The 12,762-nt window shown below is 41.8% G+C and overlaps 1 protein-coding gene across 1 annotated transcript in view; it reads left to right on the plus strand.

The window, feature by feature from the left end:
• The window catches only part of USH2A (usherin), a 534,204-nt gene that overhangs the window by 477,778 nt on the left and 43,664 nt on the right, over positions 1-12,762 (plus strand). The window contains exons 68-69 of the mRNA XM_018556052.1: positions 8,964-9,191; positions 10,548-12,058. Coding sequence (XP_018411554.1) covers positions 8,964-9,191; positions 10,548-12,058 — 1,739 coding nt within the window. The remainder of the gene's footprint in view (positions 1-8,963; positions 9,192-10,547; positions 12,059-12,762) is intronic.

The following is a 12,762-nucleotide window of genomic DNA, read 5'->3' on the forward strand; positions in this document are numbered from 1 at the left end:
AATGCTTTTACTTGAAAACATAGCCTAATGTCACCAATGTAATGCCATACTTAATTTAGAATATTATGTTGTAATTTTAGGCGAAGGCAGCTCTTTTTTAAGTAGGTACCAGCTGGAGAAACTTTTAAAAAAGCTTCTAACTGCCCAGTCAGCAGCTCCCTTGAGGTCAATGCTGCTTTAGCTATTAGGAGGTCCTGCACAGGGAGAAGATAAATACATGCAGTCGTTCCCTTCTCACAACTGCTTAGAGCAGCAAAGGCGGAATCTCACGTCTTGTCTCAGCGGCGGGCTTATGTGGCCCAGGAGGACAGCCAGCTAAAGGACGACCACTAAACGGTTTAATAGACCCAACTGTTCATGATATCAAAATGCTTTATATTGATGTGCTCTGTACATAAAGAGTACAATATACCATGCTCTGTACATAAACAGCATAGCATAACATTGGCAGAAGCTGAAATATCATTCACTTAAAGCTGAACTCCAGGCAAACAGCTAAATGCGCAGATACAGTATATACAGTATATAAGGGAACTGTTTTGTCTGCCAAAGGATTTGTGTTCCTGGCAATCCAGTTCTGAGATTCATGCAGCTCTGCCAAACAGAGCTGCCCTTTCTGGCTGAGCAGGAGACCTGATTTTTTTCTCTGCTGCCGTTAAACATTACTTACTTGTCTCCTTCCTACCCCCAGCCTGTGATTGGACAGTGAAGGAGAAGCAGTAGCCTGATGAGCTCACTTCTCTATCACTATGCTCTTTCCTCCTATCAACATAACTCTTGTCAACACATCAACTGTTTGGCTCCTTGGGCTGTTTCTTCCTCTCTCAATCTGAGCTCTGCTGTACCGGGGATTGCAGGAAGCTGCTACCAAATCAGGTTCAGGAACTTACACTGCCTGCTTTGTAAAAATCAATTTTACAATTTTAATGATGCAATAATAATTACATAGCTGCATTACTGTAGTGCATACCACTGAATGTATTCCAAGAGGTTTGCTGGATTTCGCAATCCTTTCCCTGCACTCCTCCACAGCCCTGTTTGCCTGCCTAAATTCCAAGAAACATCTCTATGTAAGTTCTAGGTTGATCTGAATGATAGCTTACATAGGGCTAAGGACCTTGACCTCCTATGACAGCACTGAGGCCTGGAGATTGAATGAACAGGGATCAGATGCTGCATTGTGCAAGAAACAGGAGACACTCACATGCTCCCTCATATCTATAAGTACTGGACATGTCTGGGGCAGATGAACAAGGTGGTGGAAGACCACAAAGAATAAGAAGTGCCTTGGTTGAAATGGTGTCATTAGATTGTTGCTGGCAGGAGGAAGGATGTAAAGGGCTGATCTATGACCAACAGTTGTGAGCATAACTAGCATTGGGTACCCAAGGCATATGCTCCCGGTCCCAACAAGGTGGCCGCTGTTTGAACTTCTTGCACAGCCTCACAGAGAAACACGAGCACACAGTCTGATATGCATGCTGCAAGTGGCTTGGAAACAGGAGGGAAGCAACAGCTTTATTCTCTACCTTTTTCAATACAACAGAGCATATACCATAGATATATAACAGAACCTATAAACACTGCCATCTAGTGACCGAAATTGTGTACGGCAGAAGTTGTTGCTATAAACACAGTAATGTGTATTCTAACAGCTGCCCAGGTGATGATCCACTGTCATTAGACTATCATTACTTTCCTCAGGGTGCCCCAGATGTCTTGGAATCCTAGTTACACCCCTGCTATGAAGTAGGTGGTGACCTTTGATGATGATTGAATGGGGATGGCTCCGTCCTTTTGGTGGTAAAATAAGTGCTTAGGTTGAAATTATATTATTAGTCTGCTGCAGGCAGGATGAAGCATATCAAAGGCTGATCTATGACCAACAGTTGTGAGCATAACTAGCGTTGGGTACCCAAGGCATATGCTCCTGGTCCCAACAAAGTGGCCATTCAGACACAGTGTCTGTGATCCACTGTCATTAGACTAGCATTACTTGCCTAAGGGTGCCCCAGATGTTTTGGAATCCTAGTTACGCCCCTTCTAGAAAGGTGGTGACCCTTGATGATGCTTAAATGGGGATGGCTCTGTCCTTCTGGAGGTAAAAGCAGGTGAAGGCATTGTCAGGGGGAGTATCATGATCTCTGTGACAAGCAATAAATGCCGGGAAGTGTTACATTACTATTACTTGTACACAACAAGGAAACATTTATCTAAGGTGTGTCCACTTTAAAATAAGAAAACGTAGACGTCTCAAGATTTCAGCCATGAACTTGTAGAGCAGTTTTGAAGCTTTGCCGTCATGCCCAGCGGCGCTGTAGAGGACAGGCTGATTGTTTTCCACTTTAACTGGTCTAGAAATGTTGTACACAGGGCTACGAAATGAAACACTGACAGAGCAGAAATAATAGGGCTACAGCGTCATTAATCCACAGCAAACTACAGACGCTGTCCTCCATCCAATAGTCATTAATGTTGTTCTACCACATTCCACTTGTTTAATTCCCTCTTTTTCCACCATTACTCCTGCCTTCTAATGGTTTAATCTGCACTGTCTCCGATTACAAAAAAGCAACCGATCTCCAAGCTGAAGCTTGCTTTAATTGTTATCATTTAACAAACTACTCTGATAGTAAAACTGCATTTAATCACACCCGTGTTCTGCTTTTTTTCAAATGGTTAAAGGCTAATTCCACATCAAGCCGGTGTTTAAGGTTTAGGTGGACAGTGGCGGGAGGAGGAAGTCTCTATCTTCTTATATCCCTCAAGCATTCCAGCAATGAGATCTCTGAGTTTCCGGCGTCTTTCCTCCCGAAATGCTTTAATGTGACCGGGACAAAAAAATGTTTGCAGTGTCATTGTGTGACTAGGATTAAAACTATTAGTGAGTTCCACGTTTACCACCACCAGGTAACTTTAGGATGAGCAACCCTTTGTTCTGTTTCGGAGATAACTAGGGGTGTATTTAGTGTGTGTGACAACAAAGGAATACAATTGGAAGACAGGGAAAGGGTTATCACCCTATAACAGGAAGTGTCTGAATAAGGCGACTTATGGCAGGATCACCAGGTATAGTTTATTTAAAAGCTGCAGCTTTTAAAAAAAATGAATATGGCTTCTGAATTGACTTTAACATGTTAGAAGTTAACTGAGATTTTAGTTGTTGAATTTGCATATTTTTTGCTTGTCTATCTAAGGGGTGTAGTTATAAACAATTTATAATTTGTCCTGTAAAATTGCATAAAAAAAGAGAATGTTATTAGCATACTTTTTTCTAGGTGGAGTGCAACATGTAATATCAAGAAAATACTGCAATATGGCCACTAGATGGAGCTAAGGAGCATAGGAAAGAAGTATTTATTTCCTAAATTTCCTATTTACATAGCTCCTCCCAGGAGCCAGCCTACTGCTTGCACCAGGGCTGAGGGCTATGGAGAGGACTACTGAAGCAGGGTGCTGTGATGTTTCCAGGAAGCCACGTACAGTACTCTGAAATATAAGCATATTAAAATTCAGCTCTAAAGTCCAACTGCAGCCATTTTTTTCAGATTTGGACAGAAGTGACTTCCTCCTGTGACAGGAAGTGGTGGGAAGTCTCTCCAGTGAGCACATCTGAATGCAAAAAAACACTTTTTTCAATATGGTTGAGAAAGTTAAGCCTTGGGATAGGTTCCTATTAGTGTGTGTGTGTGTCTTCCAGTCCCACAGATAACTGTTCCCATTATTTCTTGTCCTGCTATCAAAAAAAAGGGGAAGCAAGGTGAAATCTCCGTAAACAATGACAGACAGCAAGAAAAACTATCCAAAACTAAGAAAACAAATGGTAGAGACTGGAGTTGAGCTGAACCCTTTTCTTGCCTCCAATCCGCAGCCATAGAGACTGTTTAGATAGAGTTTTCATACCTTCAAATTTTGTTGTAGGCAAAACATTTCGAAAATGAAAAAAACCTGCAAAATCCCTGCACTGTCACTTGGAAGGAAAGCCACAGAGAAGTCCAGCAAAGAACGCTGTCAGCAGATAAATAAATGAGAAATGACGGGAATACATTTGGAGAACCAGTTCTTGTGACCAATTTGTGTAGCAAGTGTCCATACTGAAATCTATTGACGTCTGCAGATCAATTCTCATTTTGATTGTATTCCGCCAGCAAAAACTGTTTGACCTATTGTTTTTCGTACCCACTTGAAGCAGGATGCATCATTTATGAATCGCCAAAATGCCAGTTTCTCACTCCAATATATTTATCTGATAACCACATCAATTCACATGCTCATATGGCCCTTTGTTGGTAATTGAAGCCCAACACTAGTTAGAATTTTATTATACTATATAACTCAGACCATAGGAAAATAACCAATGCAATATTCACCTTCTGCCTGGGTGCTGTGCTCACTGGTTTGTGGTCCAGTCATTCAGTCCACTTCCTGTGAGCCTGGGCAGTCAGGGACATACCTTCTGGAGACCATCATCACTAGGGATGAGCTTTGGGTTTGGGCCAACCATGAGTTCAATCCAAATCCAAGCTTTTCGCAGTTCGACGAACAAGCAAATAATTTGGCCAATTAATCCACCGAACCTCTGTTTGTATCCTAGCAACCACTGCCCCACATAGCACCATTGCTTGCTAGGATGCAGGCAGCCCTGCGTTCAGCTCACATGACCATGCGTCACGTGGGGGAGTGGAAGGCAGAGCATTTTGGTCGCTCTGCAGAATGTATGCAGTGTGGCTGCAGTTATGTGGCCACAGGCGCCTCCCCCGTGAATTGTCTAAACCCAGCAGCTTCCCTGCACAGGGGCATCTGAAGCACCAACCCATCCCCCTGGCCTCAGGAGGTGAAAAGTATATTGACACCCCTTAAGGCTGGACTGGAGTTCAGCATTAAAATGGACTGGCTAGAATGAGTTAGAACTGGGGTAGGCAACCTTGGCACTCCAGCTGTTGTGGAACTACAAGTCCTATAAGGCATTTCAACATTCTGACAGCCATCGGCATGACTCACAGAGACAGAGGCATGGTGGGATTTGCAGTGCCAAGGTTGCCTACCCCTGAGATAGAGGTTTTGCTGGTTTTCATCAATTGCTTTTCTTTAGGGGTTAACGGCAGGTTCTCATTATAATCAACTAATCAGATATAAAAACACTGATAGATGAACCTCAGTAACAGGCAGATAGCTGCAGTTTCTATGTCTTGGGAAAATAAGGGTTGGAGAGCTTCCGATAATACCTTAATGAAAGGTAAGAGGCTGCGAGCAAATACGTTCTGAAATATTCTGTCTACACAATTTTATAAAATACAAATAATTGTTAAACGTCCCTCTCAATGTTTTTTCATAATGGAGAAGTATAAATGATTGTCTAAAGTTGGAGTCCTTGATGGTACTTTGTAGGTTTGTATTTCATCATGAATTAAGACCCGTGCGAGGTTCTCCGAGTTAATGGTTTGGCTCTGCCTCGTGCTGTGATCAGTTCCAGTAGATTGTCCGGGCTTTTAAAACCATAACCCCCACAAGTCATGCTGATGGACTAATCTGGAGGGGTATCAGAGCAATCATTTTAATCAAAATAAAAGAGAAGGAAAACTACAATGGAGAGACACATGACCAGCAGCATGGAAAATGTACATTTTAAAGCCATTTTCTGTTTAGTATGTTCATTCCGCTATTAATACCATTTCTTCTTCAGAGCCGTCCTGCTCTCTTGTCTGTGACTAGCAGAGATAATGTTCAATGTGGACACACACTTCAGATGACTTTCACCAGCTGTCATTAGGAAAAAACAAAAAGCCTACATGTATAATACAACTAACATTGTTATTAGTTTAAAGCACAAGTGCACTTTCAAGCAAAGATCATCTATCCTTTTTGCCCCCTTCCCATGGCCGACACTAAGGCCCCAGATGGGCAGTCTGCTCAGGTCCTCCCAGGGCCATCCCTTTAATGAGACAGTCGGAGGCTGTTGCCTTAGGAGGCATCTCTTTGGGTCCTGTGGGGGCAGCAGGCAGAGCAGTATGGCTCTCTTTGCAATTTGGGAAGCTCTAGCTGGCATCCTGCCCAGCTCCTGAAAACCAGTATCATCACTGGTTGGTAGGAGTGGGGGATGGTGCCGGCCAGAGGGTCCCAGGTTGCTAAGGGCCAGGCTGGGAGATGCAGAGCCTACAGAGGGCCGTGTCACTCTTCTGTGTGGCAGCCTTGTCTCCTCTACCCTGATCCTGCATGCTCCACCATCACCACCACCACCTTCGTAAGATGGAGGAAAAAATTGGATGGATGCCGGTGTCACAACGGTGACATCCAATCCATACTGCTTCACTCAGCAGATCTGACAAGCGCCCATGTGGAAGGGGCCTTTAACTTTTATCTAGCCTATAAATTATTATTTTTGTTATTTTGAAAATAAAAAATTAGGGAAAGTTTGGGGTTATACCAATAATTTGTTCATTATGCATCATTGCATAATTTGTGCGTTAATCGTCACGGTCTGTCTTACTGGAGGCGTGGTAAGGGTATTTCCTTTGTCTACATACTTTGTATTATAATATGTCCCTTTTACCCATCTTGCAAAGTTGGGAGGTATGTGTTTACATCCAGTAGTGCAAGTCGGTACTGTCCTGGTAACATATCTAACCACACAAACCCCTATAACCCATTTGTAGGGGTGGGTGCTTGGGTAGACGGTGACACCGTGCAGATCCAGACATAGAAAAAAGCCAGCACTCCAACTGAACTTTACTGTCCTAGTGCCTGTGCATATTGCTCCATAGACCTCTATGGGGCTGTGTCCTGAGGCAGGAGCCGATTGGAGACAGTCCCATGGAAATATAAGAGGCTGCAATGCCCAAGTGTGGCCAGCATTCTGGGATCAGAAAGAGGAACACCTATTACCACAAAGTATTTAGGTATGAGACATACCCCTGCCACACCCCCAGTTATGAGGACCATGGAGACTTCATATAGAAAATAATTATTTAATTTATTACAGGTAGTTGTATATATTACGTCAATTTACACAGCACTTCACATATTACACATTCACATCAGTCCGTGCCCTCAAGGAGCTTACAATCTCTGGTCCCTATGTCGCATGCATACATGTACTAGAATTTATTTAGACAGGAGCCAATTAACCTTCCAGCATGTCTTTGCAATGTGGGAGGAAACTGGAGCACTCGGAGGAAACATGGACATTCCATGCTAGTATCTTGTCTGGGACTCAAACAAGGGACCCAAGTGCTGTAAGACAGAAGCTCTGACCAGGGCTTTTTTACTACTACTTTTCCTTTATACTGGCTTTTCAAAATAACATATTCTAAAATGTATAGGTTACACGAAAGGTTTAGGGTAGTATAATACTTTTGGTAGTTAAATAGCTCATTTGTTTATAGAGGTCCATACATCGGACCAATAAGAGGGACAACTAACAAGGAAAAAGGAACTGAGGCATTTGGTCTAAAAAGAGGGACCATCCCTCGAAATGAGGGACAGTTTGGAGCTATGGTGGCCAGGACAGGGAAGACTTGTGGTGCTGGCTGTAAACAAAGAGCAGAACTGCGAGCAGAGTCTTTCTGCCAGATAAAAAAAGCAAGGTTGCTCATCCTGAACTTACTTGGTGGTAGTAAATATGGAACTGGCTAATATTTTTATCATATTCACACAATGACATTGAACATTTTTGTGTTTTGACCTATCACATAGATGATAACCAATGTCCCACAGCAGAAGAACATGGGAGTACCCTAAATATTAACATAATATTTATTTGTTAGGCACAATGTCATTTCACGTGAAGCTCGTTGATTAAGTCGTTTTTAAGTACTCAGGTTGAAAAAAAGAAAAAAAAAGTGTTAGATAGTATTGCCACCTAGGGGGCAGAATGGACTCTCTTCTCGGGAATAAAACCTAATTGAACAGGTGCTGCTATTGACAATATACATATGTTTTTGCTTTATTGCCCACATGCTCCATGTTTCTTCTGGTAAGAGATAGTTCTAAATGTCCCCAGGCAACCGGCAGTTTTCTATATAATCTGTTCGAGGTGATTACTATTTGCATTCCGGAGGAGATGTCCCTAATGCTATTGTGGTGCAGATTTTTACCGAAACCCTTCTATATATATTCTACATTATTCATCTTCCATGTGTTTGTCCGGCATCATGTGTAAACAAGCCATTCATCATACACGGCTAGGCCCCTCCATGTGTTGAGAACACCGTCTACATTTTTCATGAAGATACGTCGCATATTATAAAAAGATTAGGATGCAGGAAAAGCTTGATGGATTTTAGACAGCCTTGTTATGCTAATAACAGGAGGTGCTTGGTTATATTGCAAAGATGCTGAAGCAGGCATGTGTATACATATACTGGCCATAAAAATGTAAACCCTGCCTTTGCAGCAGAAGTGGGCCCACAATTGTTATTTAACTATGTAACTATTTAATATGTATGTATATATGACTACAGAAAAAGTGTCCAGAGACAGCATTTCATTTCTACACTTGATTTACATATAAACATCTGAGACCTGTATGGGTTGAGTGTATGTAAACCTAAATCTATTTTTTAGTATGTCTGGTATCATGCCTTATTGTATACTCTTTTTTGTGAATCTCTTATCAGTGGCATCACCCCTCCAATGACACCATTGGAGGGGTGACACCAAAATGACTGACAGTCATTTTGGTGTCACCCCCTCTAAAAAGTCGGGCACTCAGTCATGGACCGAGAGCCTGACAGTGTCAGGAGAGAGGAGGGGACCTGGCGGCATACCTTATCCCGTCTTGTTTGATACTGTGAGATCATTATTGGCTTCAAATATTCCATGTCATCTATTTTAAAATATTGGCAATAGCAGAGTGTTGTACCATGTTAGCCATTGACAAAGATTTTGACTGTTCTGTATATGATATTATCATTTCTACATGTGTATCTCCATATTAATAATACATATTCTTCTTCTGTAAATAGGGAACAACAAATGAAGCTAAAGTGTTCGGTCTGTTTCCTTTTACTACGTATCACATATGTATTGAGGCCGCCAACAGCGCCGGTAGTGTGTCCAGTGGCTGGATCTCTGTACAGACCTGGGAAGCTGCGCCAAGTGGACTAAGTAACTTCACCGTAGACAACAGAGAAAGTGGTCGGGCATTGCTGCTACAGTGGTCAGCACCTGAGAGAACCAACGGCATACTGCTGGTATGAGACTGTATAGGCCATATAGAAAATGAACACACAATAGCCAACTTTGCACAATGCTGCATGTTAGAAGAAAGGTCTATTCCTCAGCCTGTAACAAGAGACACGTGCTGGATGATGGTGGTATTACCTGTATAAACTTATCTTGTTCTTATTTTCAAAAAATGTCTTCTAGTGAACATAATAACAGTGTGTTCAATGTTCTATAATTCATTCACCATCCAGCAATTTGTACCTCATTTTACACAACTGTTCATCTTCTAAATCTCTAACACTGTGTGCCTAAAATGACCATGTCACATTACATCTATAATTATACTGCTAGGGAAAAAAACTTTTTGAGTATACAGGAAAATAAATGGGAATTCCATTTTTGTTTCTTTGTGTGGCAACTTCACCTCCTTGGCATCTGAAAAGCTGAGCAAGTAAAAAAGACATTTAAATTCCCATTAAGCAATGTGAGCTTTCTTATGTAATGAAAAATGAGGAGAGTTGTCCAGTGGCACAGCACTCTTCGGGGAGGGGGGGTTAGGGAAGTGAAGGCTGGGAGGTTGAATACTCAGTCTGCTGCTTCACGTTTGTGCGGACCGGGGTGTCCGTTGTTTGTAAAAGAACAACAAAAGGTAGCGAAGGAAGCACCACAACTGAGTCAAACCTGTCTAAGACAGGTTTGTCCCTACCTTTTGTTGAGCTTTCTTATGTACACTTCTACAAAGGCTGTGCTGTCCATATGATGTAGAAGGGAGTATAGTTAAAAATAATTAGTGACTTATGCAGTGAAGTCTTCTAATTCGTAAAGTCCAGTCCATCTAGTTGGATCCTGATGGACTGAATCGGCCCATAAGTTTCTTTTATGTCTTGCAGACTTCAGCAATGAGATCACTAGGTCATATTTGACTCTTTATTCCTGGAACCTTTGTGTGTTCCAGCTCCCCTTGTAGCATGCTCTATAATTAAAAACAAATTGAAATATGAAGAGTGGGAACCCCTCATAATAGGCATTTGTTGGGTAGTTTAATTCTCCAGAATCTACCAAAAACTAAAATATAATTTTTGGGATGACTGCACTATTGAAGTCTATCTCCAGGTTATAAAAAAAAACAAAACAGTATAATTGCAGTGGGGCTACCCCCCTACAAGGGTTAGCTGCTTGTTTTTGTCAGGCAGGATTGTGCTGTGTGGCAGAGCTGTGTAAATCTCAGTATAGGATCGAGGCACAAATCTTTGGCAGGTAAAACAGCTCCCGTATGTGTATATCATCTGTGTATTTAGCTTTTTCTCTGGAGTTCAGCTACACAGAGATGCAATCAAAACCATTTGAGTTTTATAACTTACACATTTTTCATTTTTGTCTAGATGTACAACATCTACAGTGATGATAACCTGGAATACAGTGGCCTGGCTCGGCAGTTTTTATTTCGTCGTCTTGAACCTTACACAGTCTATAATTTGGTACTTGAGGCTTGCACGTCCGCAGGCTACACCCAAACATTTCCCCAACGTATCCAAACTGATGAGGCTTCTCCATCCTCTCAGCTTCCCCCTCATGTCCAATCCTTGAATGCCACCCACATCACTCTCTCTTGGTTTTCTCCGTCCCAACCAAATGGACAAATGACTCGCTACGAAGTGATCAAAAGGTGCACTCAAGAAAATTCACCAGGCAACAAGAAAAGAACGAACGAAAATTTTGTTTTTAGAGAAACAAACACAGAACAGAAGGTATTTACATTTACAGACGTTGGTCTACACCCATGGACACATTATGAATATAAGATCCGTGGGTGGAACTCTGTTGGGTACACAGATAGTCCATGGATGGTGGCTCAGACGAGTCAAGCAGCTCCAGGTCATCTTATTCCCCCAAAGGTATTTCACAGTGATATTCCCAATCAAATCATTATCCAGTGGACTAAACCGAGGGATGAAAATGGCAATGTTCTTTATTTCAGATTGCAAAAAAACAATGTTATATTACCTTACAGCTTTGATTCTGCAACATTTAATTATACAGATGAAGATGTGTTGCCTTATACTGAGTACACATATTCCATAATAGCCTGTACAATAGCTGGCTGCACCACCAGTGACCTTACTCCTATAAAAACTGTAGAAGGGCCACCATCATTTTTAAAACTACCAATCGTTGAACCTCTCAGTTCCACTGAGGTTAATGTGTTTTGGGATCCACCATCCATGCCAAATGGAGAAATTACAAAATACATCATTCAAATAGATAAGGACACATACTTTGCTGGGAAGAGATTGTCCATGAATGTGTCCAGCCTATTACCCTTTACATTATATAACATCAGCTTGGTGGCCTGCACCAGCGGTGGCTGCACAACTAGCTCCCGGACTCACTTCCGAACAATGGAAGCTCAACCTTCACACATCAAGCCTCCAATTTTTACAGTCACAAGCGCCCAGTCAATTAAAATATCATGGCAAGGCCCAGACAAGCCCAATGGTGAAATCAGAAACTATGAAGTACGTAGAAATGGTCAGCTGATTTATGCCGGCTTGGATACTCACTATCATGACTTTGGCCTTCAACCAGGGACGGAATACACATATGTCATCCAAGCAACTAACAGCAAAGGGAGTTGCTTAAGTAGTCCTGCTAGAATTAGAACTCATCCATCTTCACCTTCGGGGATGGAGCCACCTCAGCTGCAAGCTGTAAGTGCTCATGAGATTCTGGCCACTTGGCAAGCCCCTTTGAAGACCAATGGGGAGATACTCAACTATGCTCTCTATGTTCATCACCCAGCTGAAATGAAGGTCTCACAGTACCATTTTAATGGTTCATATGTCTCTCGGACTGATCATTCTTTTGTAATAAAGGATCTCAACCCATATACTCAGTAAGTGTAAATACATTAACTTAACTTGTAACAGTTTGCTGCATAACATCTTATGGCTTCTGAATTTCTGATTTATGACGTTTTTGGGAACTTTCATCTTTGTCCCTTTTTATTCCATTAAGGAATTTCTTATCTCACCTCTGTCTGCATATTAAATACTCATTATGAATAAGGAGTCTGTCTTCGGTTGTTTACCGTGTATAGTAAGGGAGTATTTTCTCTGCAGTTTTGCAGAAAAGCTCTTTATGGAATCCTGGATAGGATCAAAACCTGCCATGCCAGAGATTCTAATCCTTTCCTACACTACCCAAATTTTGAAATAAAAGTGAAAACATACTCCACTGTCAGGTTGCCTAGCTGTTTTTGTTGTGTGGTGTAATAAACTAAGTGAAGTTTCTTCCCTTCTTCCTTTATTTAACATCTTTGTTTAAAAAACTGGATTGCCAGGCCTGGATAGATCAGGAAGTGATATGAAAATTCAGTAATGGGGACGCAGACAAAAAAAAACATTTTCAGCTAGGAAGGATTAGAACTATTCAGTCATGATGACAACAGCACCACCCATTTCTCGCACAGTTGTCACAGGAACAGGAAGTAAGGAAAAAATCACTCCAGTGAGGTGTTAGAAATAAAAACATAAATGAAGCTCTCCCCCCTCCTGGCTCTATTAAAAACAAAAAAAAGAGGGGTGGCTGGAGTTGGGC

The sequence above is a fragment of the Nanorana parkeri genome, unplaced genomic scaffold, assembly GCF_000935625.1.
Source record: "Nanorana parkeri isolate BGI_ZX_2015 unplaced genomic scaffold, ASM93562v1 scaffold1, whole genome shotgun sequence".
Taxonomy (NCBI): domain Eukaryota; kingdom Metazoa; phylum Chordata; class Amphibia; order Anura; family Dicroglossidae; genus Nanorana; species Nanorana parkeri.